Source organism: Tiliqua scincoides, chromosome 13, assembly GCF_035046505.1.
Source record: "Tiliqua scincoides isolate rTilSci1 chromosome 13, rTilSci1.hap2, whole genome shotgun sequence".
Classification (NCBI taxonomy): Eukaryota; Metazoa; Chordata; class Lepidosauria; order Squamata; family Scincidae; genus Tiliqua; species Tiliqua scincoides.
In genome coordinates, this window is record NC_089833.1 from 4,700,620 (window position 1) to 4,724,761 (window position 24,142).

The 24,142-nt window shown below is 49.0% G+C and overlaps 1 protein-coding gene and 1 pseudogene across 1 annotated transcript in view; one reads left to right on the forward strand and one right to left on the reverse strand.

The window, feature by feature from the left end:
- Positions 1–6,631: 6,631 nt before the first annotated feature.
- The window catches only part of LOC136663853 (ectonucleotide pyrophosphatase/phosphodiesterase family member 7-like), a 28,448-nt gene continuing 10,937 nt past the window's right edge, over positions 6,632–24,142 (reverse strand). Inside the window, exons 2-4 of the mRNA XM_066640813.1 lie at positions 20,665–20,810; positions 8,779–9,405; positions 6,632–7,009 (exon numbers count right to left, since the gene is read on the reverse strand). Of these exons, the coding sequence (XP_066496910.1) occupies positions 6,632–7,009; positions 8,779–9,405; positions 20,665–20,810 (1,151 nt within the window). The remainder of the gene's footprint in view (positions 7,010–8,778; positions 9,406–20,664; positions 20,811–24,142) is intronic.
- LOC136633878 (5S ribosomal RNA) lies at positions 18,477–18,596 on the forward strand (annotated as a pseudogene).

Consider the following 24,142-nt stretch of genomic DNA (forward strand, 5'->3'; position numbering starts at 1 on the left):
GCTGGAAAAGCTGCTGACTGGAGCAGGGAGGACCTGCAGTTCAAACAGACAAGCCACCCTGGAGGTGGGGTCCAGTGGTACTTTCAGCATCAGAGCCAAGGCCATTGTTGGGGAAAAAAGAGGCTGATTAGTCTGCAGTGGATTTAAGCCCTCTAGAGAACAGATCTGATGGGACCGGTGGCCAGGAGAAGAAGGACGGCGGGCAGTGGCCAACCTGCTGTGGTGGCATTTGGTGTTGTCTCTTGGGCTACTCCTAAGTATAGACAACCTAACCGTCTAAGGAGCCACAGCCTCTGACCTTAAGCCATTTCTGCGCTACGTTGCATATATGCAACAGGGACCAAATGTGTACGCCTGTGGGCAGAAATGGGTTAATGGAGTTTAGTTTGATGTTGATTTAATGCATCTGATGTCTAGTTTGATGTCATGGTTGCTCTGATCTGTTTGATGTTTTTAAAGCCTGCCCTGTGCTGTTAGTTGCTCTTCAATGGCTGGTTTTATCTGGTGATTTTTTTTTGGGTATGGTGGCTTCTTAACTGTAGTTAATCATATTTATTGTTGTAAGTTGCCTTGGGTTGCCCCTTATTTGGGGAGAAAGGTGGGGTATACATTGACCAAATGTCAGCAATATTTGGTAGAACCACCAGAGGTCACCTGAAACCAGGGAGAGCTTACAGCTCAGTGGTAGAGGACATAACTTGCATGTAGATTCACAGACTAATCCTATCCATACATTCCTGGGAGTAAGCTCCATTGACTCTAATGGGACTTGCTTCCGAGTAGAGAGGCATAGGATTGGGCTCTTAGCCCCCAGCAGCATCTCCTGATGCTGGAACCCAGGAGAATTGCTCTGTCTGAGCAGACAACTGGGCTATGGTCTGACGCTCTCTGTATAATGCAGCTTCAAAGCTACCCCAGAGGCTGTGGCCAGACTGTGGCCAGAGGCCTTGGCCCTCCCTGGCAGAGGGACAATTTGATCGAAGGCTTGTCACCCTGGATTGGGCCACGAAAAGACGCCTCTCCATTTTGCAACTTCCTCCTCGCTTCAAGGACTCCTGCATTCTGGCTTGCAGTAAGCACTGTATCTGAATTGGCAAAATATTTTTGTTAGGGGGGAAAAAAAAGTGTTTTTCTATTGCTCTGGCAAAGCCGTTTCTGTAAAGCGTTCCCATTTCACACTCCACAAAACCAGCACAAAAACATATGCGCAACTTGAAAAATGCATTCTGAACGGGAGCCTTTCGTGGCGCTGGGTGCTGTTTGTCGTCGCTTCGTTCTAACCGATTCTCCAGGTTGCTGCTGGGATGCGCCTTGCCCAGAGATAATGCTCCATAGAGCATCTGTCGTGCTGTTAATTAGAAATTGAAAACCGTTCCTGTGCAAGGAGAGGAAAAGAACCTGCAACTCTATATATTGTAGGCCAGTGTTTCTCAAACTGTGAGTCGGGACCCACTAAGTGGGTCGCGAGCCAATTTCAGGCGGGTCGTGTTAGCACCTAGCTCAGCGGCCATTGGAAATACAGAGCTGAAAATAAAGGGGGACAGAGCTGCTCGGCAGGGCCAGCTTGTGGTGGGAGAGAGGCCTGGTGCTTTGTCCTGAATAGGTGGGAAGATGGGACCCTGGGAAGGGCGGGGGCTGTGTGGTTGGAGAAGAATCCAAGTCTGCCTCCTGCTTTGACTTCCAAGCTGGAATTTTTGAATTCCGAGCTCTGCAAAATAACAACTTGAGCATGCTGTGTAATGGAACCTCTAGCTCAGGGTTGCTCAATAGGTGGATCGCGATCTACCGGTAGATCGCAAGGCAAAATGAGTAGATCGCGGAGTGCCGACCCCCCCCTTCAGGTGCTTCTGGGAGGAAATGCCGGGAGTAAGGCCCATTGTACTCAATGGGGCTTACTCCCAGGTAAGTGTGGCTAGGATTGCAGCCTCACAGCCTAATCCTAGGCATGTCTGCTCAGGAGTAAGTCCTGTTATACTCAGTGGGGCTCAAGGTACACCAACATACATTGTACACATAAATGTTATATGTTATGATGGCGCAAACATTGTAAAAAAAAACTCTGGTAGATCTCCGGGCCTTGCTGGGTTTCAGAGTAGCTCTCGAGCCAAAAAAGTGTGAGCACCCCTGCTCTAGCTGATCACAGCTTAGGTTTGAAGACTAACAGTCTAATCCTAACTTGCGCTGGAGGAGGCAGGTCAGTGAGCCTGAGCTGCATCCAGTGTAAGTTTGGGGCCAAAAGCAGCGCTACCCGAGGCAAGGGAAAAACTCTCCCTTTACCCTGTGTCGCGCTGCAGTGGCCCCAATGGGTCTACTCACATCTGTGCTGCCTGATGAGGTGGAGCAGATCCGACCAGAATGGAGCGGCCAGAGGCCACACCGTGCTGCCCGGGAATGGGGTCAGGATCCTGGCCCCTGCTTGCCCCTGGGAATGCCCACTGCCCACCTTCCCCCTGTCCTGAAATGTCTCCTCCCTGCCTCCTCCTTGCCCTCCCCATGCCCCCTCAGACCCCTGTGTCGGTCGAGCTTGGCCGATGCAAACCGACCTCCCCAAGCCTGGATCTGGTGCGGGGAGGTCAGCGCAACTCCTTGCACTGGCCTCCCCGACTCCTAAGTTGGTGCAAATGTGCCTTTGTGACATCCCTGGGTGACACTCCCTGCCCCACTGTTCTGGCTTCAAAGGAGAAGCTGGAATGGCACAGCAGGAAGACCAAAAAAACACTAAAGTGGAATGAGGTGGTTAGGGCTGCAGTGGACTTTTGGAGGACGCCAACAAGGGCTTAATGGGCCACATTTAGCTCGTGGGCCACGTGTTGGGACCACGCTGCTCTAGCTGATCAGGAAGTACTTGGAGAGCCAGTGTAATGACCTGAGTATTGGCTTGGGCCAGGAATACCTGGCTTCAAATTCCCACTCAGCCACGAAGCTTTCCAGGTGTGTAAGGCCTGTGTTAGGCCCCCTTTCCCTGTGGCACTTCTGCCTACCCCAGATGTTGCACTGACTTTTCTTGAAAGAAGGTGCGCCTTGCAATTTGAAAATGTAGGACTCTGTTCCATTGTACAACAGTGTGCAGTAGGGATATCTTTTTAAGGACGCAGAAACAGAGAAGACAAAATGAGAAGGCATAAGGGGTGTTCTGCTGTCACAGACAGGGGAAAAAAATAACCCTCATAATTGCCGGCTGATTGAATCCAGGAGGAAGTTTTATAGATTCATGTTTACTGCGCTGTTTTTTCAGGGCCTCGTAATCCTCGCATTGATATTTCATTCCGGAATAATCAATGTGTGAGTGAAAAGTGACGATGTTACGACTGGGAAATGAGTGTTGCTGGTGTTTTACGGAGGCTTGCAGGGCGCAAATGTGATTTGTGGCGATACGGATATTTTACTGGAGTAAATAAACAAGGGTTTGCAATGAATGGCTTGTGACCTGCTGCTCATTTTCCTCTTGGGTGATGATGCCGCTGTCCTTCAGCAGCAGACCTGCCATTGAAGAAAAAGGGACAAATGCCCTGGGCATGGAGCCTTTCATTTCTGTAGGTCTGCATGGGAAGCCGTCTAAGGCTCCCAACGTGGTCAGAAACTGTGTTTCTAGTTTTTGGAAGCTCAATTTAAGACTGCAGGGAAGCCTCAGGACACTTGCGATCCTAACCCACTTTCCAGCAATGGAAAGTGCAGGCAATGCACTTAATGCACTTTTTGTATTGGCAACCTTCAGTCTCGAAAGACTATGGTATCGCGCTCTGAAAGGTGGTTCTGGCACAGTGTCTAGTGTGGCTGAAAAGGCCAATCCGGGAGTGACAATCCTTTCCACACCGGGAGCAAGTGCAGTCTGTCCCTGGTCTGTCTCCCTGGCTATGGGCCTTCCTTCTTTGCTTCTTTGCCTCAGTCTGTTGGCCAAGTGTCTCTTCAAACTGTGAGAGGCCATGCTGCACAGCCTGCCTCCAAGCGGGCCGCTCAGAGGCCAGGGCTTCCCACCTGTTGAGGTCCATTCCTAAGGCCTTCAGATCCCTCTTGCAGATGTCCTTGTATCGCAGCTGTGGTCTACCTGTAGGGCGCTTTCCTTGCACGAGTTCTCCATAGAGGAGATCCTTTGGGATCCGGCCATCATCCATTCTCACAACATGACCGAGCCAACGCAGGCGTCTCTGTTTCAGCAGTGAATACATGCACTGCATTAAGGGCAATGCAGCTCCGAGGTAAGGGAACAAACATTCCCTTACTTTGGGGAGGTCTCCATGAGTGCCACCCAACTGCAGGACGAAGCACACATCCCATCGGCACCTCCCATTTGGGCCTCAGCCATTTCAGCCCAATGTTGCATATATGGAACAGGGATCAAATGTGTATGTCTATGGGCCAGGCAAAAATGGGTTCCATCAGTGATAAAAGTGTGCAGGAAGTAGAAAAGTACAGCGCCTTAGGGAGACGGCTGTAGACAGTAATGTCACACCTCAGATGCTAACTTTCCACAAGCAGGGAGTTTAGGTTGAGAGCCGTTCAAACCTGCCACCTCTCCTCAGGTTCCTGGAGTTGGTGCTGGCCCTGGAGTGCCTTGAAGCAGAGGAGCAGGAAGGAAAGAGGCTTCGCTCGTGACTGGCCCATTGTTCCGACTTCCAGCATTTAAGCGGCGAGAGGGGTGCAGGCAAACTTGCACTTGTGAGTGAACCGTTCATAGTTGGTAGCAGTTTGGGGACGAGTGGGGTTTGGAAGCTCTGAGGTGGCGCCCTTTAGAGCCATATAAATGTAACTATTTTCAATCGCTTTATTGTGACTCAATGCACAAAGCTGCTGTGCGCCTGGGCAGATCTTTGGTTCACCCAGCTTGGTATTGTCTGACTCTGGCTGGCAGCAGCTCTTCAGGGTTTCAGGCAGGGGCTTTGCCCTGCCTAGAGATTAAGCAGGAGACCTTCTGCATGAAAAGTAGGTGCTCTGCAATGGAGCGATGGTGTCACTGGCCCTACTGATTCCTGACGTGAATCGTTGTAAGGATTATCTTTTTCCATTAGTTTGAAGCTTTGCATAGAGTCAACAAAGAGTAAGCCTCCTGTACTCCCTGGGGGCTGGGGATAAGAATAGGCCCTCAGTTTGGCTGTACTTGTCGTAAGAAGCGACTAAATAGCCACCAGGTAGATGGGACTCGTCAGCCTGGGAAGGCAGCTCATCTGAGAGAAGGAAAACTCTGATCCCAAACCTCCACTGCCTTGTGGCTATGGTTTTCCAGTTATGGAAAAGGCTTCAGGAGTCAACCTCGAGGCAAAATCCGGAGCCGGAGTCCCTGAGGCAGTTCATGGCTGAACACAGTCACGTTCTGGCAACTCCTGCGACGCCGCTGGAACCAACCGTATTGGCCTCTGCCTTTCCATTGGATCATTTCAGCGACGTGGAGAGGGGGGATTTGCTGCATGGGAAACAGCCTATCCTCCATACCTACTTTACCCAGGCTTCGCGCACTGGAGAGGACACTCTGTTCCAGAACCACCATTCAGAGCGTGACACCATGGTCTTCCGAGACTGAAGGATGCCAACACACAAGCCTCCTGCATTTCCTGGCCATTTGATTAGATTCTCATTCCCCCCCACCCTTATAAATTGTGTGTATACATGACACATGGAGGATGATGCATCATAGATCTGTAATGGATGTGTATAATCTATGCATATGCCTTGGGCTGAACATGTCTTGCACGTGGAACTGAGTGTTGGCCCCTCCCTGAGCACTGAGTGCAGGGCCCATGGGGGGGTGCAAGGGTAAATTGTACCTGGGCCAGGGGACAAAAAGGGGCCCCCAAAATTTCCTGGGATCTTACATTTTCTGATCTCACCAGGGCCCATGAGAGGGGTGTGTGCAGGGGGCACATTATACCTGGGCCTGGGGTGAAAAAGGGGGCCCTGGGAGCCAAAAAGGGGGAGCCAGAAATTTCCTGGGATCTCAGAAAATGTTTGCATATTTTGTGTGAAGACTAGCATTCCACATTTTGTGTAAACCTACACAGTTTTATATAATTTGTAGCAATTATGATCCAATTGAGAAAGTAAGGAGCCCAAAAGAAATTGTGTACAGAGGGGGAACATGATTGAGACATACAAAATCATGCAGGGGATGGACAGAGAGATGCTCTTTACACTCTCACATAACACCAGAACCAGGGGACATCCACTCAAATTGAGTGTTGGGAGCGTTAGGACAGACAAAAGAAAATATTTCTTTACTCAGCGTGTGGTTGGTCTGTGGAACTCCTTGCCACAGGATGTGGTGACGGCGTCTGGCCTGGACACCTTTAAAAGGGGATTAGACAAGTGTCTGGAGGAAAAATCCATTACGGGTTACAAGCCATGATGTGTATGTGCAACCTCCTGATTTTAGAAATGGGCTATGTCAGAATGCCAATGCAAGGGAGGGCACCAGGATGAGGTTTCTTGTTATCTGGTGTGCTCCCTGGGGCATTTGGTGGACCACTGTGAGATACAAGAAGCTGGACTAGATGGGCCTATGGCCTGATCCAGTGGGGCTGTTTTTATGTTCTTATGTACCCCAAAAGATGCTCAAGAGAACTTCTGTACCCCCCAAAAGAAGCTTTGTGCTCCTTAATATGTTCCTCTGTGAAGCCCTGACTGAGTGCTTCCAGACCTGTCACATTCCCACTTCTTTGCTCCTAGGAAGCATGATTTGCCTCTTTTTGCGCTGAATGGTCCTGTGCAATGCAATGGAAATGGGGATCAGAAGAAGCAGGGCAGCAGTCGTGGCAGCCAGGAGGATGGGAAGAAGGAAGTTTCTTGGCCCTGCTCCAGCAGCAGTCAGCATGTCTTGGGTAAACACCAAGGATCCATTGTTGGGCTCTGGCTGGACTCCCAGAAGCTGGCACATCAAGGGGTAGATGTGGATGCTGTCGAAAGGTGCTGCCAGGTAGCCCTTTTTGAAATCCGGACCGAATGCCCGAAAGATGGTCTTCATGTCCATGTCTTCATTATCAAAGCCATGATCGCCTTTATTGAAATACAAGATAAACCTCTGGAAAAGAACAAGAAGCAGGCATTAGCACAGAGCAAACTTGTCACCGTTGCTTTTCTGTTCACACTGCCGTACTGCCAAACACAAGGAAGCATAAAGCCTTCGAACTTGACAGGTTGGCCACTACATGTCACTCTTGCTCCATGAGAAAAAGGCAGACCAGGCACGACTATCAGATCCACACTTTAACCATGTTAAATGTTAGATGTGTGCCTGGGGGGAAAAATTGAGTGGTACATGATTGTGGAAATAGAGCCAGAGAGCTGTAAATACAGAGGGTTGTCCTTCCTGGACTGCAGAACGCAGGTGGGTAGTCACCTACCCAGTCTTGAGGGCTCGGAGCACCTACTGAGTGCTGGCGCTGGATGTTGCACATGTGCTGTGGAGCTTGCTTGTGGCACCCAGAGAGGAGGGGCCACCAGCACTGGGCTGGTGGTGAATATTTTGGGGGCAGGAGGAGTCAGGGACTGAGCAGAATGGGACGAGGTAGGGAAGGACTGAGCCTGGGTGGAGACGGCAGCAGGCGCTGTCGCCCAATCCTCACCTCCTTCCCAGCCTGGGCAGCCCAACCTGATCCTCCTTGTGTCTGCACCCACTCAAAAGTGGGCACAGAGCCAAGGAGACCCTTTGGCTATTGCTCCCTTACCCTGAGAAGATTCCCTGTGCTAGCCCAGCACCTGTGGATTTGGTGGTTGCCATTTTGACACTGCAGGAGCCTTGGGTGCTGGGAGGCTTAGGACTGGGCTGCCTGGCCACAGTCCTATGACACTTCCCTTGGTGTAAGCCTCATTGACCACAGTGGGACTTACTTTGGAGTAGACATGCTTAGGATTGGGCTGTAAATGCCTGACAGCCCAATCCTATGCATGTCTACTCAGAAGTCAGTCCCATTTGAGTCAGTGGGGCTTACTCCCAGGAAAGTGTGTTTAGGATTGGGCTGTGAATGCTCTCGGATACCGAAGGAAAGCTAGTATGTCAAAGAAGAATTCTAGCCAAGCTATCTCCTTGACATGCTAACTTTCCACAAGCAGGGAGCTTAAGTGCAGCCGCTTCAGACTCTTCCCCCATCATGCATTCTAAAGGTGCTGGTTTTGACCTTTAAAGCCCTATACTGCTCTGGGCCAGGATATCTTAGAGATCGCCTACTCCCGTACAATCCGGCTCGTCTTCTCAGGTCATCAGAGAAGGCCTTTTTACAAGTGCCGCCGCCTAAGGAGGTATGTGGGGCGGCGGCAAGAAATAGGGCCTTCTCAGTAGTGGCACCAACGTTATGGAACTCCCTTCCCCTTGACTTGAGAATGGCTCCTTCTCTTGAGACCTTTCAGCGAGGCCTGAAGACCCTGCTGTTTAAACAAGCCTTCTGACTTCACGGCCTTTTAAACATCTTTTATACATCTTTTAGTTGCTTTTTTACAGGCCTGATTCCTCTAAGAACTGCTGTTTTATGCTCTTTTTTATTCTGACTTTTATCTGACTACTGTTTTTATGGTTTCTGTTAATGTGTTTTTAATATGTTTTTATCTGTTTGGTAAATTATGTTTTAATCTGTTTTTAATATGTTGTAAGCCGCCCTGGGTCCCTTTAGGGAGAAGTGCGGGATAGAAATAAAGTTGTTTATTATTATTATTATTATTATTATTATTATTATTATTATTATTATTATTATTATTATTATTATTATTATTATTATTATTAAAGCTGTATTTCAGGAAGGGAAGATTTTGGCTTACATTCAATCTGATCACTCTTAGATGCAATACTGAACTCACCCCATTCACGCTGTAACCCGGATCTCCATAGAGTAGGATGGGCAAAATCCTTTCATGTCTCGCATAATGGAACCTCTCGGGAATCTCGTCTTTTCTGTACACCTTCAGGTGAGGGTGGGCATTCTTCAGTGCCAGATAGATTTCGTCCTCTTTCCCCGGCTTGGGCAGGATCATGCCCATTCCCCCGTAGTCCACAATGTCAAACTTGACCAAATCCGCAAACTTGATGTAGTTGGCCAACATGATCTCCTCAACGGCCGGCTTCTTCTTGACCGTGGTCATGCCATGATCAGAGGTGATGATGACATTGAGGGTGTCTCTCAAGCCATGTCTTTCGATGGCTTCCACCAGGTAGCCAACGGTTCGGTCGATTTGTTGGATAATCAGTTTCCTGGCTTCGGTCTCTGGGCCAATCTTGTGCCCTGTGTTGTCGGGTTCCCCATAGTAAAGGGTGACAAAATCAAAGGCCTCCCTGGTGAACCAGTTCATGACGATATCGATGTTCTCTCTCCACTCTGTCTCGTTGCTGTCGGGGTGAGTGAAGGACTCCACAAGGCTTCTATTGACTGCTTGGCCGCTGTAATTGGCTCCCCCTCCTGGATAGTGAAAAGAGGCTGTTTTTTTCCCCTGGGAGAAATATGAGATAAGAGTTGGGGGGGGGTTTCTTACTATGTTAAGAACGAGGTATAGTAGTATTATGAGACTGGAAAATGTGAGATCCCAGGAAATTTGATTCCCCTCCTTTGGTTCCTGGTCCCCCTTTTATTGCTGGGCCCAGGTACAATTTACCCCCCCCCCCCCATGGACCTTGTTATGACCCATGTCCTGTGCAGTAACTCAGAATCCGGCTAGAAGATTGGTGGTGGTGGGGAAGCAGTTGTGTCCGGACTGTGTCCCAGTCCTCCGCAAAAGGCTGGAGTCTGGACCAGCCAGCCCAAGAGCAGCCCTGGAGTCAGAGATTCCAGAATTGGAGACCTCAGAATTGGAACCCTGGAGTCAAACTCCACCCCTTGGAGGGGTAGTCTGGGGTGGGAGGTATTTGAGACGACATCCACCTTCAACCCTTGCTGGAGTACAATCTCAGCCCAGCCTCTTGGAGGGCAGAGCAAAGCTCTTTGTTCCGCCTGTGTGCCTGGCCGCCAAAATTCCCTTCTCGTATGAACAAGTTGTCAAAGAGGAGGGGGAAAAAATTTCTCCCCTCTAATAATGCAGAGTATTTAGATTAGTTAAATGCGTTCTAGAATAGCACCTGTCAGAGCATAATTATATATATTTTTGCACCAAATTGTTAACCCCAGGCTGTAAAATAATAATGATCTTGGTGACATTTAATATGCCATTTTAGTATTGGAGAAAGGTCAGAGCTTATTTAAAATCTAACTTCACAAAGAAGGTGCTGCTTACCCGAGGGGGGAGGGGTAAGGAGAGACTAACCCAAGATGGTAATAACTTTAATACAAAAGACAATTGCAGGGGGTGGGGGGGTGGCTTTGATGGCCATCTATGTATTTCAGATATGTCTCAGTCTTTGTGCTCTGGTCCAGGGGTTCTTGGTTGGAGGCGGAGCCTGGACATACACGCATGGACTACGCCAACAGCACGGGTCTCCATTCACCCCCCGAGAGCAAGGGGTCCAGAAGGGTCAACATCTCCCTTTCTCTTAGTGTGGCAGAGTAGAGAAGCCACGTCAAGACCTGGCGCCCAGGGCCAGCCTTACAAGACCAATTCCACAGCGTTCTTGCAGGGCCACACATGGTTGTTTTCAAGCCGCCCCCCCACACAGTGGGGGCCCCCATTTACTTTGATGAGCGGTGGTGGCCTGGATCAGGAGTGGCACCAGGTGCTAGTACAGCACCCAGAAGTAGATTGTCGGTGACACACTGACGTCATCGGGTCACTGCCAACTATTTCTGGAGGGGTCTGATTTCGGGCCAACAGCTGTGCAAAGTGCTGGTTGTGGGTGACCTGCTCTCTGCCGCAGCAGGGGGCCTCTCCAGGCACCAGGCCTGATGGGGCCAAAATGGTCTAAGAATCAGGCTAAAGCCAGCCCAGCTGGTACTTACAGGGGTGTCCAAAAATGCCTCTTGCTATTGATGGTGATGCCCCTGTTCCTCCCACACTCTGGATTGGAAAAGGAGGGTAGTGTGGATTAGAGGAGAGTAGTGGGCTAGAGTAGGGGTGCCCAAACCCCAGCCCTGGGGCCACTTGCGGCTCTTGAGGCCTCTCAATGCGGCCCTCAGGGAACCCCCAGACTCCAATGAGCCTCCGGCCCTCCGGAGGTTTGTTGGAGCCCACTCTGGCCCGTTGCAACTGCTCTCAGCGTGAGGGCAACTGTTTCCTCTCACGTGAGCTGTGGGATGAGGGCCCCCTCCACTGCTTATTGTTTCATGTCTGTGATGCAGCAGCGGCAGCAAAGGAAAGGCCGGCCTTGCTTTGTGCAAGGCCTTTTATCGACCTTGAGCTATTGCAAGACCTTCATTCATTCATATAAATTCATCTTTAATATATTCATTTATGTAAACTTATGTAAATTTATTCAAATTTTAAATGTAAATTAATTATTTTTTTCCCCTGGGCCCCGACACAGTGTCAGAGAGACGATGTGGCCCTCCTGCCGAAAACTTTGGACACCCCTGGGCTAGAGAGTACCTGAAATGCCAACCCACCACTTGCATCACCTCCACACTTCCTTTTCCGCTCCATTCCCCTCTTCCTTTTCCAGGAGGAACAAAAGTGGAAGCAAGTGGACAGTCTACAGTGGTGCCCCCGCACCGATCAGTCTGCTGCCTCAGCATCAAGGATGGGTTGACCCTGATTGGCAGGCAGTATAATGAACCTGGACTGGGAGACTTGGGTTCAAATCCTTACTCAGCTGTGAAGCTGAAAAGAATGGTATTGGGTCACAGTGCCACCCCCCAGGGGTCCCGCCCAGGGCATTTGCCCTCTGACCCTCCCAGGTATGCGGGTGCTCCAGAATTCTGCCCCAATGCCACAGGGCCTCACCCTGGACAAGTTGCCCACCCCCTTTTCCAAGGATGGCAATCTTGCAACATCTCAAAAATTTGGGGATACATTTGACTTGGTAACTACTAACAGCAGCTGTGGGGGAGGGGGCTTTTCAACCAAGGAATTGGCAGCCACTCCCTGTGCTGTGGTCCTACTCCAAATCAGGTCTCCACACGGCTGCGTTTAAAAAAAAAAAAAAAAAAACAGGATGGGCGCTCCAAATATACTGCTTTCAAACTTATGTCAAATACAGGTGGACCCTCATCCACAGATTTGGAACCTGCTGATTTGAGTTACTGCAGGTCCCAATCCACATCTGGAGGGCCTCACTGAACCACCCAGATGTGACCGAAAGTGCCTTTTGAGGCATGCAGAGGTCACGCACAGTCTCCGAGAGCCTTAGAACGCTTCCCAGTTTGATGAAAAACTGGAAGTGCTTCTCAGAAGTCACTGGGAGACATTCTGAGATGATTGGAGGCCGTGTGCAATCCCTGCACACTTCAGAACACCTCCCATGCATGACTGGAAGGCACTTTGGTCACATCTGGGAGGTTCGGTGAGGCCCTTCATGTCTGGAGGTCCTCTGATGACCCCTGCCCATGGATTCAATTATTTGCAGGTTTTGGAATCCGTGTGTGTGTGTGTGTGTGTGTGTGTGTGTGTGTGTGTGTGTGTGTGTGGACAAATCCCCCATGGATATCAAGGGCCAACTTGTATAGCATAATTGATACTGATACAGCTTGTGGAATCCTATGAGATTGTCTCTCAGGCCCTATCTGAGTTGGTTCACGAGTCCATATAGCTCAGTAATGGCTGGAAGTGGCTCTCTGGAGTGTCAGACAGGGATTTCTTTCTTCCCTACTTGAAGCTGCTTCCAGGGATTCAGGGCCCAATCCTATCCAACTTTCCTGCAGCAGTGCAACCACAATGCAGCCCTGGGGTAAGGGAACAAATGTTCCCATATCTTGAGGAGGCCTCTGTGACTGCCTCCCCACCACAGGCTGCAGCGTACGCCCCATGGGAGCATGGCTGCGCCCACACTGGAAAATTGGATAGGACTAGACCCTCAATCTGGGACCTTCTGCGTTCCAAGCAGGTGGTCCACCCTATAACTTGTCCATTGTCTTTCTATCGTATGCCAAGTTTTTGTGGATTAATCAGTTAGCCGGTGCAATGCAGATGATAAATAAACCAAGCCTTCCTTAATTGGTCGACAGACCTCCTAATTATAACTTTGAAAGTGTGTAATTCAAGGCAGGGCCTTGACATTGGATTTCAGCTGATGCTGGATAATCAACGATGCTTATAGGAGAATCAGGATGGTGTGGCCCTTCTGGTGTTAGACTTTGACCTGGAAGATTCAGGGTCAGACCCCCAACTCGGCCACGAAGCTTCCTGAGGGACCTTGGGCCACTCATTACCTCTCAGCCTCACCTACCCCGCAGGGTTGTTGGGAGGACAGAAAGAGGGAAGGAACTATGTGTGCCACCTGTTTGTTGGAGGAAGGGCGGTCTAAAAATGTGGAAAATTAAATATAAGCAGTAGGTATGATCTACGCCAATAAAGGTCTTCGTATGTATGTATGCAATAGGTATGTTGTTTTTTAAAACATGCCATGATCAATCACAGCAATTCCCAAACTTCCCAGAGCTGTGCCCCAGCTCGTTCTCTGTGGTGGGTCATGATGCTGATGGCTGGAATGACCTAAGCAAGTCCCTAATGAGAAAAAAGTGCATATTTCTGGTCGTGATCTGCTTAATGACATCATGTCCTTTTTAATGATGTCACTTCCAACCCTCAGCAGACATCATGAATGCTAATCAGCCCCCAGTAGGAAATGAGTTGCATGGCCCCAGCTGAATAATACAAAACTCTTTCTTTCATATAACTTTTTCTTTTTATGTGTGCTGCAGCTTTGACATTTTCTTTGCAACCAGGAACATCACGATGGTTTCTTTGTGCTAGTGCAGGTGAAAAGACAGTGATGCTAATTCAAATGGCACATGTATTTTTTTTTTTCCTTTAAGAACCCATTTACCTAGAATTTAAATCTCACTGATGTCAAGCTGAAAGCAAACTTTAGAGTGAAATGTGGGAGCTGCACCAGAAGCCTCTGTGGTTACATGCTTTCCTTTGAGTAAGCAAAGTACATGATTGGGGAGGAACAACCGGCCCCCAAACCTACCAGTGACCTCAATGCAAAACTTTCAGGATTAATAAGAATCGTTGCACTAATTGCAATAAAGGGAAAAGAGCAAAACAGGAAATCGTATTCCCTGTAAAACTAGTAATGTTGCCATTTTATGGCAACTAATAAAGTTGATTGTGTTAATAAAAAGGGGAGGCAGGAACAGTAAATACCCTCTTGTTTCTGCATAATTGTATTTTTATCGAGCGTTATTAAATTGTCGCGCTGAAAGTAAGGACGGGAAGAATTCCCCAGCCAGGTTTTGACTCAATGTGAATTCACAACTCGGGTGAAGAAGGAAAGAGCGGAGCTGTTCTGCTCTCGGGGCCAGAGACTGGGGCATACAGCACGGCCGAAGTCCTTACATGCTCCCATGCATACAGAGGACCGTATTCCTCATTTCCCCCTGCCTGGCAGTCATTTGATGCCATACACAGAATTCCCCCCTCCCCCTTTAATGGCTATGCATTTCCTTTAAAACTCTTGCAGCCCACTGCAGGAGCTTGGGATGAAATGAGCTAAAAGACCCTGAAATGCAATATAATAAATGGCAAGAGAAGAAAATGATCAAACAAATTTGCAAGTTAGGAGGTGGGCAACTTGGGGTCAGGGGAGATTTTTCCTCTTGTGTGGAGTTCCAGCCATCCCTGTGGGGCTGGCATGAATCTAAGCAGCCCATGTGAGGCTGCTCAGACCAGGGATGGGTTAGGATTTGGCACAGGCCACCATGTCCAGATCCTTCCCCTTCTGGGCCTGATCCGCTTCCTGGATCACCCTCTCCTTGCCTCCATTCTAGCCCCCTGCCACGCTCTTCCCCCCCTGCCTGGGTCAGCGCAAGTGTACCCCCTTCTGCCAGCACAGAAGCTGGCTCTGCGCTGACCCAGCTGACTCCCAAGTCAGCACAAATGTGCTTTTGACACGTTCGTGACTCTGGTGAGTCTGTGCTGGCCTGTGCTGACTTATCTCTAATTTAGGATTGCACTCTTAAAAGTTTTGCTGTATTGTTTTTGAGGGGCATGGCCATGGGGGCATATCATGACAAGATCTTGCCCCGCAAATGTACTCCTGGTGAGGAGAGAGAAGTTTAGGATCTGTTGAAGGTATACAGCAGGGGTGGCCAAAAGCAATGGCCAAAAGTCATGTAAAAGCCATATACAATAAACATCAGATATCTGAGGGTTGCAAGACTGAAGAAGCATTTCAATCCTTAAATATATTTACTCGCCACGAACATTAAACCACAAACATTAAATTCAGTGGACTCTCAGCTGATGCCCAGTAAATAATGAAAACAGCTTGAAATTATTAATTTGCCTTTTATATTAACTGTGATGCAGAAAGGAGCTCAGCTGACATACTTCTGAGAGCTGCACGTTATATGCCATTAGCTGTCATGTGGCTCACAAACCACTGTTTGGCCACCCATGGCGTGGGGGGGGGAACCACTGTTTGGCCACCCATGGCATAGGGGGGATTAACCACATTCTGCCTGCTGCTCTGGCCGAGCACCGATTTATTTAATTTATGCAATTAATCTGTGGAACTCCTTGCCACAGGACGTAGTGATGGCATCTTGCCTGGATGCCTTTAAGAGGGGATTGGACAAATTTCGGGAGGAAAAGTTCATCACGGGTTACAAGTTATGGTAGATATGTGCAAGCTCCTGGTTTTAGAGGTAGGCTACCTCAGATTGCCAGATGCAGGGGAGGGCACCAGGATGCAGGTTGTTGTCTTGTGGGCTCCCTGAAGCATTTGGTGGGCCACTGTGTGATCCAGGAAGCTGGACTAGATGGGCCTTTGGCCTGATCCAGCAGGGCTCTTCTGATGTTCTTATGTTACATTCTTATGGATTTGCATGAGGAAACGGGCAAAAAGATTGCAGCACCCTGGAGCTGGAAGCTGCTTTGAGAAAAGTAGTTTACGTGTTGGATAAAAGCCGTGGCAGCTTTAACTTTCAACGAAGTCGTGGCCCACTTTTCAGTGCACTTTATTGCTTCGTGTCATTACTGGGTGTGGGAGCAAAAAGAAAAAAAAGTCTAAATTACAACTGGAGTCAACATTTGCTTGAAAATGATGTGGTGATGCCAATTTAGCGGACACTCAGCGATCAGCCAGCTGGAATTGCCCACTCTTGGGTTTTCTAAAATGGTCATTGCCTCCGAGTAGCTGAAGTCATTAAGAAGCGGATGCCTCCTCTGGACATTCACCTGCCAATTGCCTGATGAGGGATGGCTGCGGGAAGCTGCGTTTGCCCAGAATGAAGTATGGTTCTGGGATCGCTGCTTACCAGCTCAGCAGGAAAGGGAGGGGAAGCTCAGGTGATGAGCAATGAAGGAATCATGAAGCCAAGTGGCCGATGCAAGGAATTGGTAAAAAAAAAAAAAAAAAAGAGAAAGAGGCGTACTCCCCAACCAATTAAATAGATGAGATTACAAGAGAGTAGAGGGGATGATACACCATCTGGGATAATTGTGAGGCTTGATCGTTTCAGGGGGAAAGAAAAATGGAGCAATCTAATACTCTTCTTTCTTATCTTGAGAACTATAATTCTCACCTTTATCCATCACTCTGCTCTGACAACTGCCTACCTCTGTCATTGGTCTAACCCAGTGGTTCCCAAACATTTTTTTTTAAGTTTTTAATTTTTATTTTAAGCATCAAGTGCAGCATTTGGTAATTAGAACAAAAGGAATCTATTTAGAGTGACCGTATAGATAGGTTCTTCAGTTTCCGCGATACTCTTTTTCCCAAGCTCAAAAGACATTGGCATTCCAGCAAAAAACACTAATCACTGACTGAAGACTCATTTTTCCGGTAAACCCATAAGACCCATAAAACTTCCCCAAACAGTCAGGAGAACAGGAGGTTTCGTATACATTAACATATCTGATAACACACGTTCAAAGTAAAAGGTTCTTCAGATAGATAGGTTCTTCAGTTTCCGCAATGCTCTTTTTCCCAAGCTCAAAAGACATTGGCATTCCAGCAAAAAACACTAATCACTGACCGAAGACTCATTTTTCCCATAAACCCATAAGACCCATAAAACTTCCCAAAACAGTCAGGAGAACAGGAGGTTTCGTATACATAAACATATCTGATAACAGACGTTCAAAGTAAAAGGAAACGCCTTGATCTCCCAAGGCAACAATTTTGCATGCAATATCATTTCCTAAAAAATTAAAGACCAACAATCCAGGCCACTTTCCACATCATTCTTCCTATCCAACTCAATACTATATGTTAACAAAGGCTGCCATATTTTCATAAATTGATCATTTATTTCTCCTCTATATATTCTGGCCTTACTGGTCAGTTTTTCCATCATAACTATTAGCCAGGTCCTATTCAAAACTCTGTAATGCAGGATCTTGGGCATTTCTACAGCTTTTTGTAATCTCACACCTTGCTAGTCCAATAAGATTCGCAATTAATTCTTTATTAGGTTCCCAAACATTTTGGCACCGGGACCCACTTTTTAAAATGACACTTTACTGCAGTGATTTTCAGCCTTTTTCATCTCATGGCACACTGACAAGGTACAAAAATTGTCAAGGCACATCATCTGTTTTTGGGCAATTGACAAGGCACACCTTTCTGTTGGTGGGGGGGCTCATATCCCCAATGGTCCTATTAATAAATGACCCTCCACCAAACTCCCGTGGCACACCTGGGGACCATTCACGGCACACCAGTGTGCCATGGCACAGTGGTTGAAAATGGCTGCTTTACTGGGACAAACCCCCCCCCCCAGCATTATGAGACTTACAACAACAACAACAACAACAACAACAACAACTAGTTTCACCTTACCAGCTGCTTAACAGCCCAATCCTATCCACACTTTCCTGGGAGTATGCCCCATTGTCTCTGATGGAACCTACTCCTGAGTAGACATGCATAGGATTGGGCTGTAAGTCTCTGTTTTTAATCCTTTTTATTATGGGGTGTGTGTGGTGGTGGATGGGTAGGTGGGCCTTCTGGAGCATTTTTTGAGCTCTACATTCATCAGAACCGGACTATTCCGGTGGCCGTGTGTTCCACTTCACCTGGCCTTTGATAGGTGCTGAGGCACGGTTGCTTACTCATTCGTAAACAGCTCCGTTTTACTTTCCATAGAGCTCAATACATTTTCCTTGGAAAGGGGGAATTTTCTTAAGTGCTTTCTGGGGGCCTGTGTTTATCAGATCAGGAGTGCTCTGGTGGTCTTGTGTTCCTCTCAGCCTGCCCTTCAAAGGACTAGGGCACGGTAACCTACTTGTGAGTAAATGCGCATGTGTGGCTCAGTTTCACTTTCCATAAGGCTCAATACGTTTGCCGCCTATCAGCTTGTCAGTTTCACAACCACCAACAATCACACCCCCTCCTTAAATCCCCTCTTTGGCTTCTGGTCTGCTCCCAGGTCCTGCAGGAGCTGCTTGCTCTTCTCTCCATGCTTTTGCCCACCGATTACCCCTCTGCTGTCATATACCAACACATTTGGCCTGTGTTTTGCCTGTGACCTTATGACAGCTACTGTTACCCTGCACATGCCCGATCTCATCTGATCTCAGAAGCTAAGGAGGGTCAGGCCTGGTTAGTACTTGGATGGGAGACCACCTGGGAATACCGGGTGCTGTAGGCTTATACCACAGTCTTTCGAGACTGAAGGTTGCAAACCATTCACTCACCTTCACCTTATGTGACAAACTTTCCTGAACTGAACACTGACCGATAGACTGATCATTCCAAGACCCAATGAGGTCTGAGTCAGCTCTCATTTCCATGTATCAGAGCTAAAACTAAAACTCCGAGGGCCTAATCCTAGTGAGCACAGCGCTGTCGGTAGACTTAGATCGCTGGCACCAGGTGTTGCAAAAATGCCATAAGTCACTTTACCACTGGAACTTGATACACGGCACTGATGCTGAGGCCAGCGCCTGGGCCTCTGCACCGAGTTGACCCACCGTGGGAGCAGTCGGCGGTAAGTTTCTCTGCTGACCAGCAGAGCAGCTTTCTGGGGTGGGGGGAAGGTGGGAGAAGGCGGAGGGGGAAGGTGGAACTATTTTTTCCACATTTTTATACCTCTGTTCCTCCATAAGAACATAAGAAGAGCCCCACTGGATCAGGCCATAGGCCCATCTAGTCCAGCTTCCTGTATCTCACAGCGGCCCACCAAATGCCCAGGGAGCACACCAGATAACAAGAGACCTGCAAGGCTTCCTGGGAATTGTAGTTTAAGAACATAAGAACAGCCCCACTGGAGCAGGCCATAGGCCCAGCTAGTCCAGCTTCCTGTATCTCACAGCGGCCCACCAAATGCCCAGGGAGCACACCAGACAACAAGAGACCTGCAAGGCCTCCTGGGAATTGTAGTTTAAGAACATAAGAACAGCCCCACTGGATCAGGCCAGAGGCCCATCTAGTCCAGCTTCCTGTATCTCACAGCAGCCCACCAAATGTCCCAGGGAGCACACCAGATAACAAGAGACCTCATCCTGGTGCCCTCCCCTACATCTGGCATTCTGACTTAACCCATTCCTAAAATCAGGCCTGATCCATGGAGCTTAGGGTGGTAAACATGGTTCCTCCCAGAGGCAAATCCAAGGGGAGCCATGGGTTTGTGGCCCCCCAGACTGTTTGCCAACAGGGAAGGGCACCTGCTGGGCTGGGGAGGAAAATCAGGCACTGGGGAATGCCCACTGGATGGGGTGCCAGCAAGATTGGCAGGAATGGGAGCCCAGGTCTATCCAGCTGGTTAATCTGGGCTCCAAGTCCAGGCAGGAGCCCAACTCTACCAGCTGGATAGACCTGAGCTCCTGCCTGGACTTTGGCATCCAGATCCATCTGCGTAGACCTGGGCTCTTGATTTAACTTGTGGCCTCCATTAGCGAGGTTCACAGGGCAAGTAGACCTGGGCTCCCACCTGAACTTGGAGCCCGGATCTACCAGCAGGGTAAACCTGGGCTCCCATTCCAGCCAATGGATCCAAGGCCAGGTGGGAGCCCAGGTCTACCCACCCAGTGAACTTCGGCCATGGAGGGCACAAGTTAAATCAAGAGCCCAGGTCTACCTGCCTGGTTGACCTGGGCTCTGGAGTTGGTAGTGATCATAGCCCTCCCCCCCCCAACATAAACACTGGATCTGCCCCAGTTCCTCCCCTCCTTTCTGTCCTCACAGCAACCCTGTGAGGTAGGTAAGGCTGTGAGACTGCCTGGCCTGAGGATACCCAGGAGGCTTTGTGGCTGAGTAGCAATTTGAACCTGGATCTTCCAGGTCTACGTCCAACTCCCAAACTACTATACCATCCTGCCAGGAGTTGAACCCATGATTTTTGGCATGCAAAGCATGTGGTCAGACAATGACTTATGGTCCCTTTCCTGAAGAGTTTGTTACGAAGCCAAAACCTCTGCTTCTGTTGACGAGGTGCTGTTGACCAGTGTGTTTCATTCATTCAAAATCTCCCTGTTAATTTTTCCTGATTGTTTGTAGGTCTCAGAAAGAATCAATGCTTAGATAAATGTGGGAGAGGGGAGGTCAGTCAAGGACCCCCTGATTCTGCTAAGAGGAATTGATGCCCTTTTAATTCGGGGCTGCTTTCATTTTCCATGTTTGCACCCCCTGCAGCGTGAAAAGAACCCCCAAGCTGGAGTGATTTCTAAAGGCAATTCTGCCAGGAGAATTGTTGATAGAAACAGGCCTTGATCCGGTACCTGGTTCTGAGCGGTGATCCACAGCGGCAGGACCCCATTGTCCCACCATTCCGTCTTGTTCTGGGTCTCCTTGTGACTGAACTTGCGCAGAGTCTCTGGGTTGAACATCATATTATGGATGACGCCGTGGTCTTCAATCCAGCGGCCTAGAAGACAACGGGAAAAGTTGGGCTGCAGCTTTCAATCGATCCAGTGCTTCGCTTCACCCATTGAGAACATTTGGATCAACTGAAAAGGCACCACTGGACAAATCAGGCCAACTTTAAGTACTAGGGCTACAATTCTGAATTAAAATTTTGAATACAAAATACAATTTTGAATTAAAAAACATTGAAAACCAATGGGCGACTGTCGTAAACTTGGGTCTCACTCCCAGGGTTTTGGGTGCTCAGAGTTGTTGGTTCAGAACCCTAGAGCCCTCAAAGATCCCTGTTCGGTAGTACTGCCACCACCCTGTAAGAGCCAGTGCCTCAGTCCAGGGAAACCAAGACCCTTTAGGCTTAACTATATCCCTTGTAGGCACTGAGCACTTTCTTTACTTAAAGTCTCAGTCCTCAAGTTTCTAGTCCACAATGAGGATTTTTGGTAGCTTGCTGAATGGCTAGGCAGGATTCTGAACCTTTGTCCCCAACAGACAATGAACCAACATGGTAAAAAGATTTTCTACTTTATTAAATACATAAGGTTACAAAAAGGTTACAAAAGGCAGCAAATGCTAGAGGCATAAAAACTTCTAGGAAACATATCAGCCTAAAACAACAAAGCTAACTGGCTATTATTCTCTGATTCTCACCTGGGTCAGCTTCTTTTGTAGATCCTCAGGCCAGTTACCTATGGCCACATGGTCCTGGTGGGGCAGGATGTGCACCCACCACCTCTCTCACCCAGAGACAAGGAACAAAGACCCTTTCCTCCGGAAGTGGGGCTGGAAGCTCACCCTCTCAGCTCTTCCCTCCCCCTTGGAGATCTACAGCTGCATTCCATCCTTGATGGGCATCTTTCTGGCTCCTAGGTGCTACATAATCACCATCCATTGAGATGTAAATCCTAGCAGCCAGGAAATGCAAGCCACTTCTGTGTTACTGTTTTAGCTTGGTTCAGGCCTTGCAGTGCTACTAGGCCTGAACTGTACATATCCATGACAGCGACCCAGGCCTAAGCTACCCTGGCACGCACCGTACAGTGGCACCTAAATGGCATCCTGTGGGGCCAAAGTAGCCACTGGAGGTCTCCTTGGAATAAGAGGTTCCCTTACCCTGCGTAGAAAGCGGCTGGCCCCAGTGGGTTTCCTTGTATCTGCGCCAGCTCCAGAGCAAAGAGGCCCGTCTTGGGCTCTGTGGCTCGAGAGGGAGGATAGGATTTGGTAGCAGTCTCTGCCACCATTCCTGCCCCTCTGCTGGGCCTGATCTCCCCTTTGGTCCACCCTTGCTCTGCCCGGTTTTTGCCCCGGAAAGCCTCCCCACCACTTGGTGGGGGAACTCCCTGATTGGCGATCCCCATCTGTGTTGTCCTGGCGCAGAAGCCCCGCACCAACTGACGTGGGTCTTTCCACCATCACTGGGTGTTTCCCGCTAGCAGCAATGTGCTTGATGGTACTTTTGTAATACCAGTGACTGCAAGCGCTGAACTAGCATCTAGGATTAGGCCCTAAGGTGGCAACTTTTTGGAAAGCGTTCATTGTTTTAGTTAGAATGCTTACGTAACAACTTAAGAGAAGCATTCCCTCGTTTCTCTCGTACTGGAGGGAACCCGTCTTGATGCCTTCTAAAACACACGTGTGTTGGTAACCTTCAATCTCGAAAGACTGTGGTATTGCGCTCTGAAAGGTGGTTCTGGCACAGCGTCTAGTGTGGCTGAAAAGGCCAATCCGGGAGTGACAATCCTTTCCACACCAGGAGCAAGTGCAGTCTGTCCCTGGTCTGTCTCCCTGGCTATGGGCCTTCCTTCTTTGCCTCTTTGCCTCAGTCTGTTGGCCAAGTGTCTCTTCAAACTGGGGAAGGCCATGCTGCACAGCCTGCCTCCAAGCGGGCCGCTCAGAGGCCAGGGTTTCCCACCTGTTGAGGTCCACTCCTAAGGCCTTCAGATCCTTCTTGCAGATGTCTTTGTATCGCAGCTGTGGTCTACCTGTAGGGCGCTGTCCCTGCACGAGTTCTCCATAGAGGAGATCTGTACACACGTGTACAGTATACAAAACCTTGTGTCAACATGATACAGCAATGGAACTGTAGCATAGAAAAAAATCCTAGCCAATCCTTTGAAGGTCATCTGGTAAAAAAAAGAAGCAAACTACAGTGGGCCTCAGTGATCCATTCCAGCACCCCCTGCAGATACCACATTCCGTGGATAATTAAATCCGTGGGTGGGGAGTGCAACACTGTAGTAGTTTATCTGGGGGCTGTGCCCAGCCCTCCAGAGGTTGCACATGGCCTCCCAGCCTCCTCAGAAGGGGTCCCGGGCATGACAGAAAGTCTGGGAGGTCTCCTGAGGTCATCCAGCTGCAGAATTGGCAGAATGCACTGATGGTCAAATCTGTTGATGCTGAGTACGCAGATACAAAGGTCCCCTGTATATTGTAGGGCAGTGGTTCCCAACGTTTAGGAGCCCACAGACCACTGAGGCAAAAATTGGAATCGTCATGGACCACATGCACAAAAAAATACAGTTCAATTTGGTAGTCTGTGGGGAAGCGCTCAGCAAGACACTGGAAGTACCGGCTGTGGCCAGTCCATTCTCCACTCTCTCTGGTAGTCCTTGGGGAAATCTTGCCAAGTGAGTGCTTACCCACAAGCTACCAGAGAGAACTGAGAATGGATTGCCCGTAGCTGCAGTTGACGCTTGAGTACCAGTGGCTACCAATCCATTCTCTGCCCTCGTTGGTTGTCCATGGGAGAGTACTCACTTGGCCAGAGGCTGGAAGTGCTGGCTGTGGGTGCCTGTTCTCCAGACTCCCTAGTGGTCCGTGGGGGAGCACTCTCTCAGTGAGATGCTGGAAGTGTTAGAAGGTGACCATCTTTTTTTCAGAGACCTCATGGACCACTTCTCAGGGTCTTGTAGCCCACCTGTGGTCTACGGACCATAGGTTGGGAACCACTGTTCTAGGGACTAGGGTTGAAGGCGGTCTGCCTAGGCCAGGGATGGCCAACCTGTGGCATACGTACCACTAGTGGCCCATGGACACTTTCTGAGTGGCATGCACAAAGCTGCCATATATTTTTGAAAAAAAAAATAGTAGCAAAGAGAAGTTCATCTTTCTGGATGAGAAGACGGCAGGCAGAGAAGGGCTGGGCTGTTCAGAAGGGCAGTGAATGCACCTTATATGAACTTCAGAACTGCAGGGCCGGACTAAAGATCTATGCAGGCCCCTTTTGTGGCCTCATCAGCAGTTAGCCAGGTGTCTTTGAAAAGCCCCAAATAGGCCACAGCACTTCTGAGTTTCTTGCTCTGTATCTTCTGGCACTCTGAGATATACTGCCCTTGA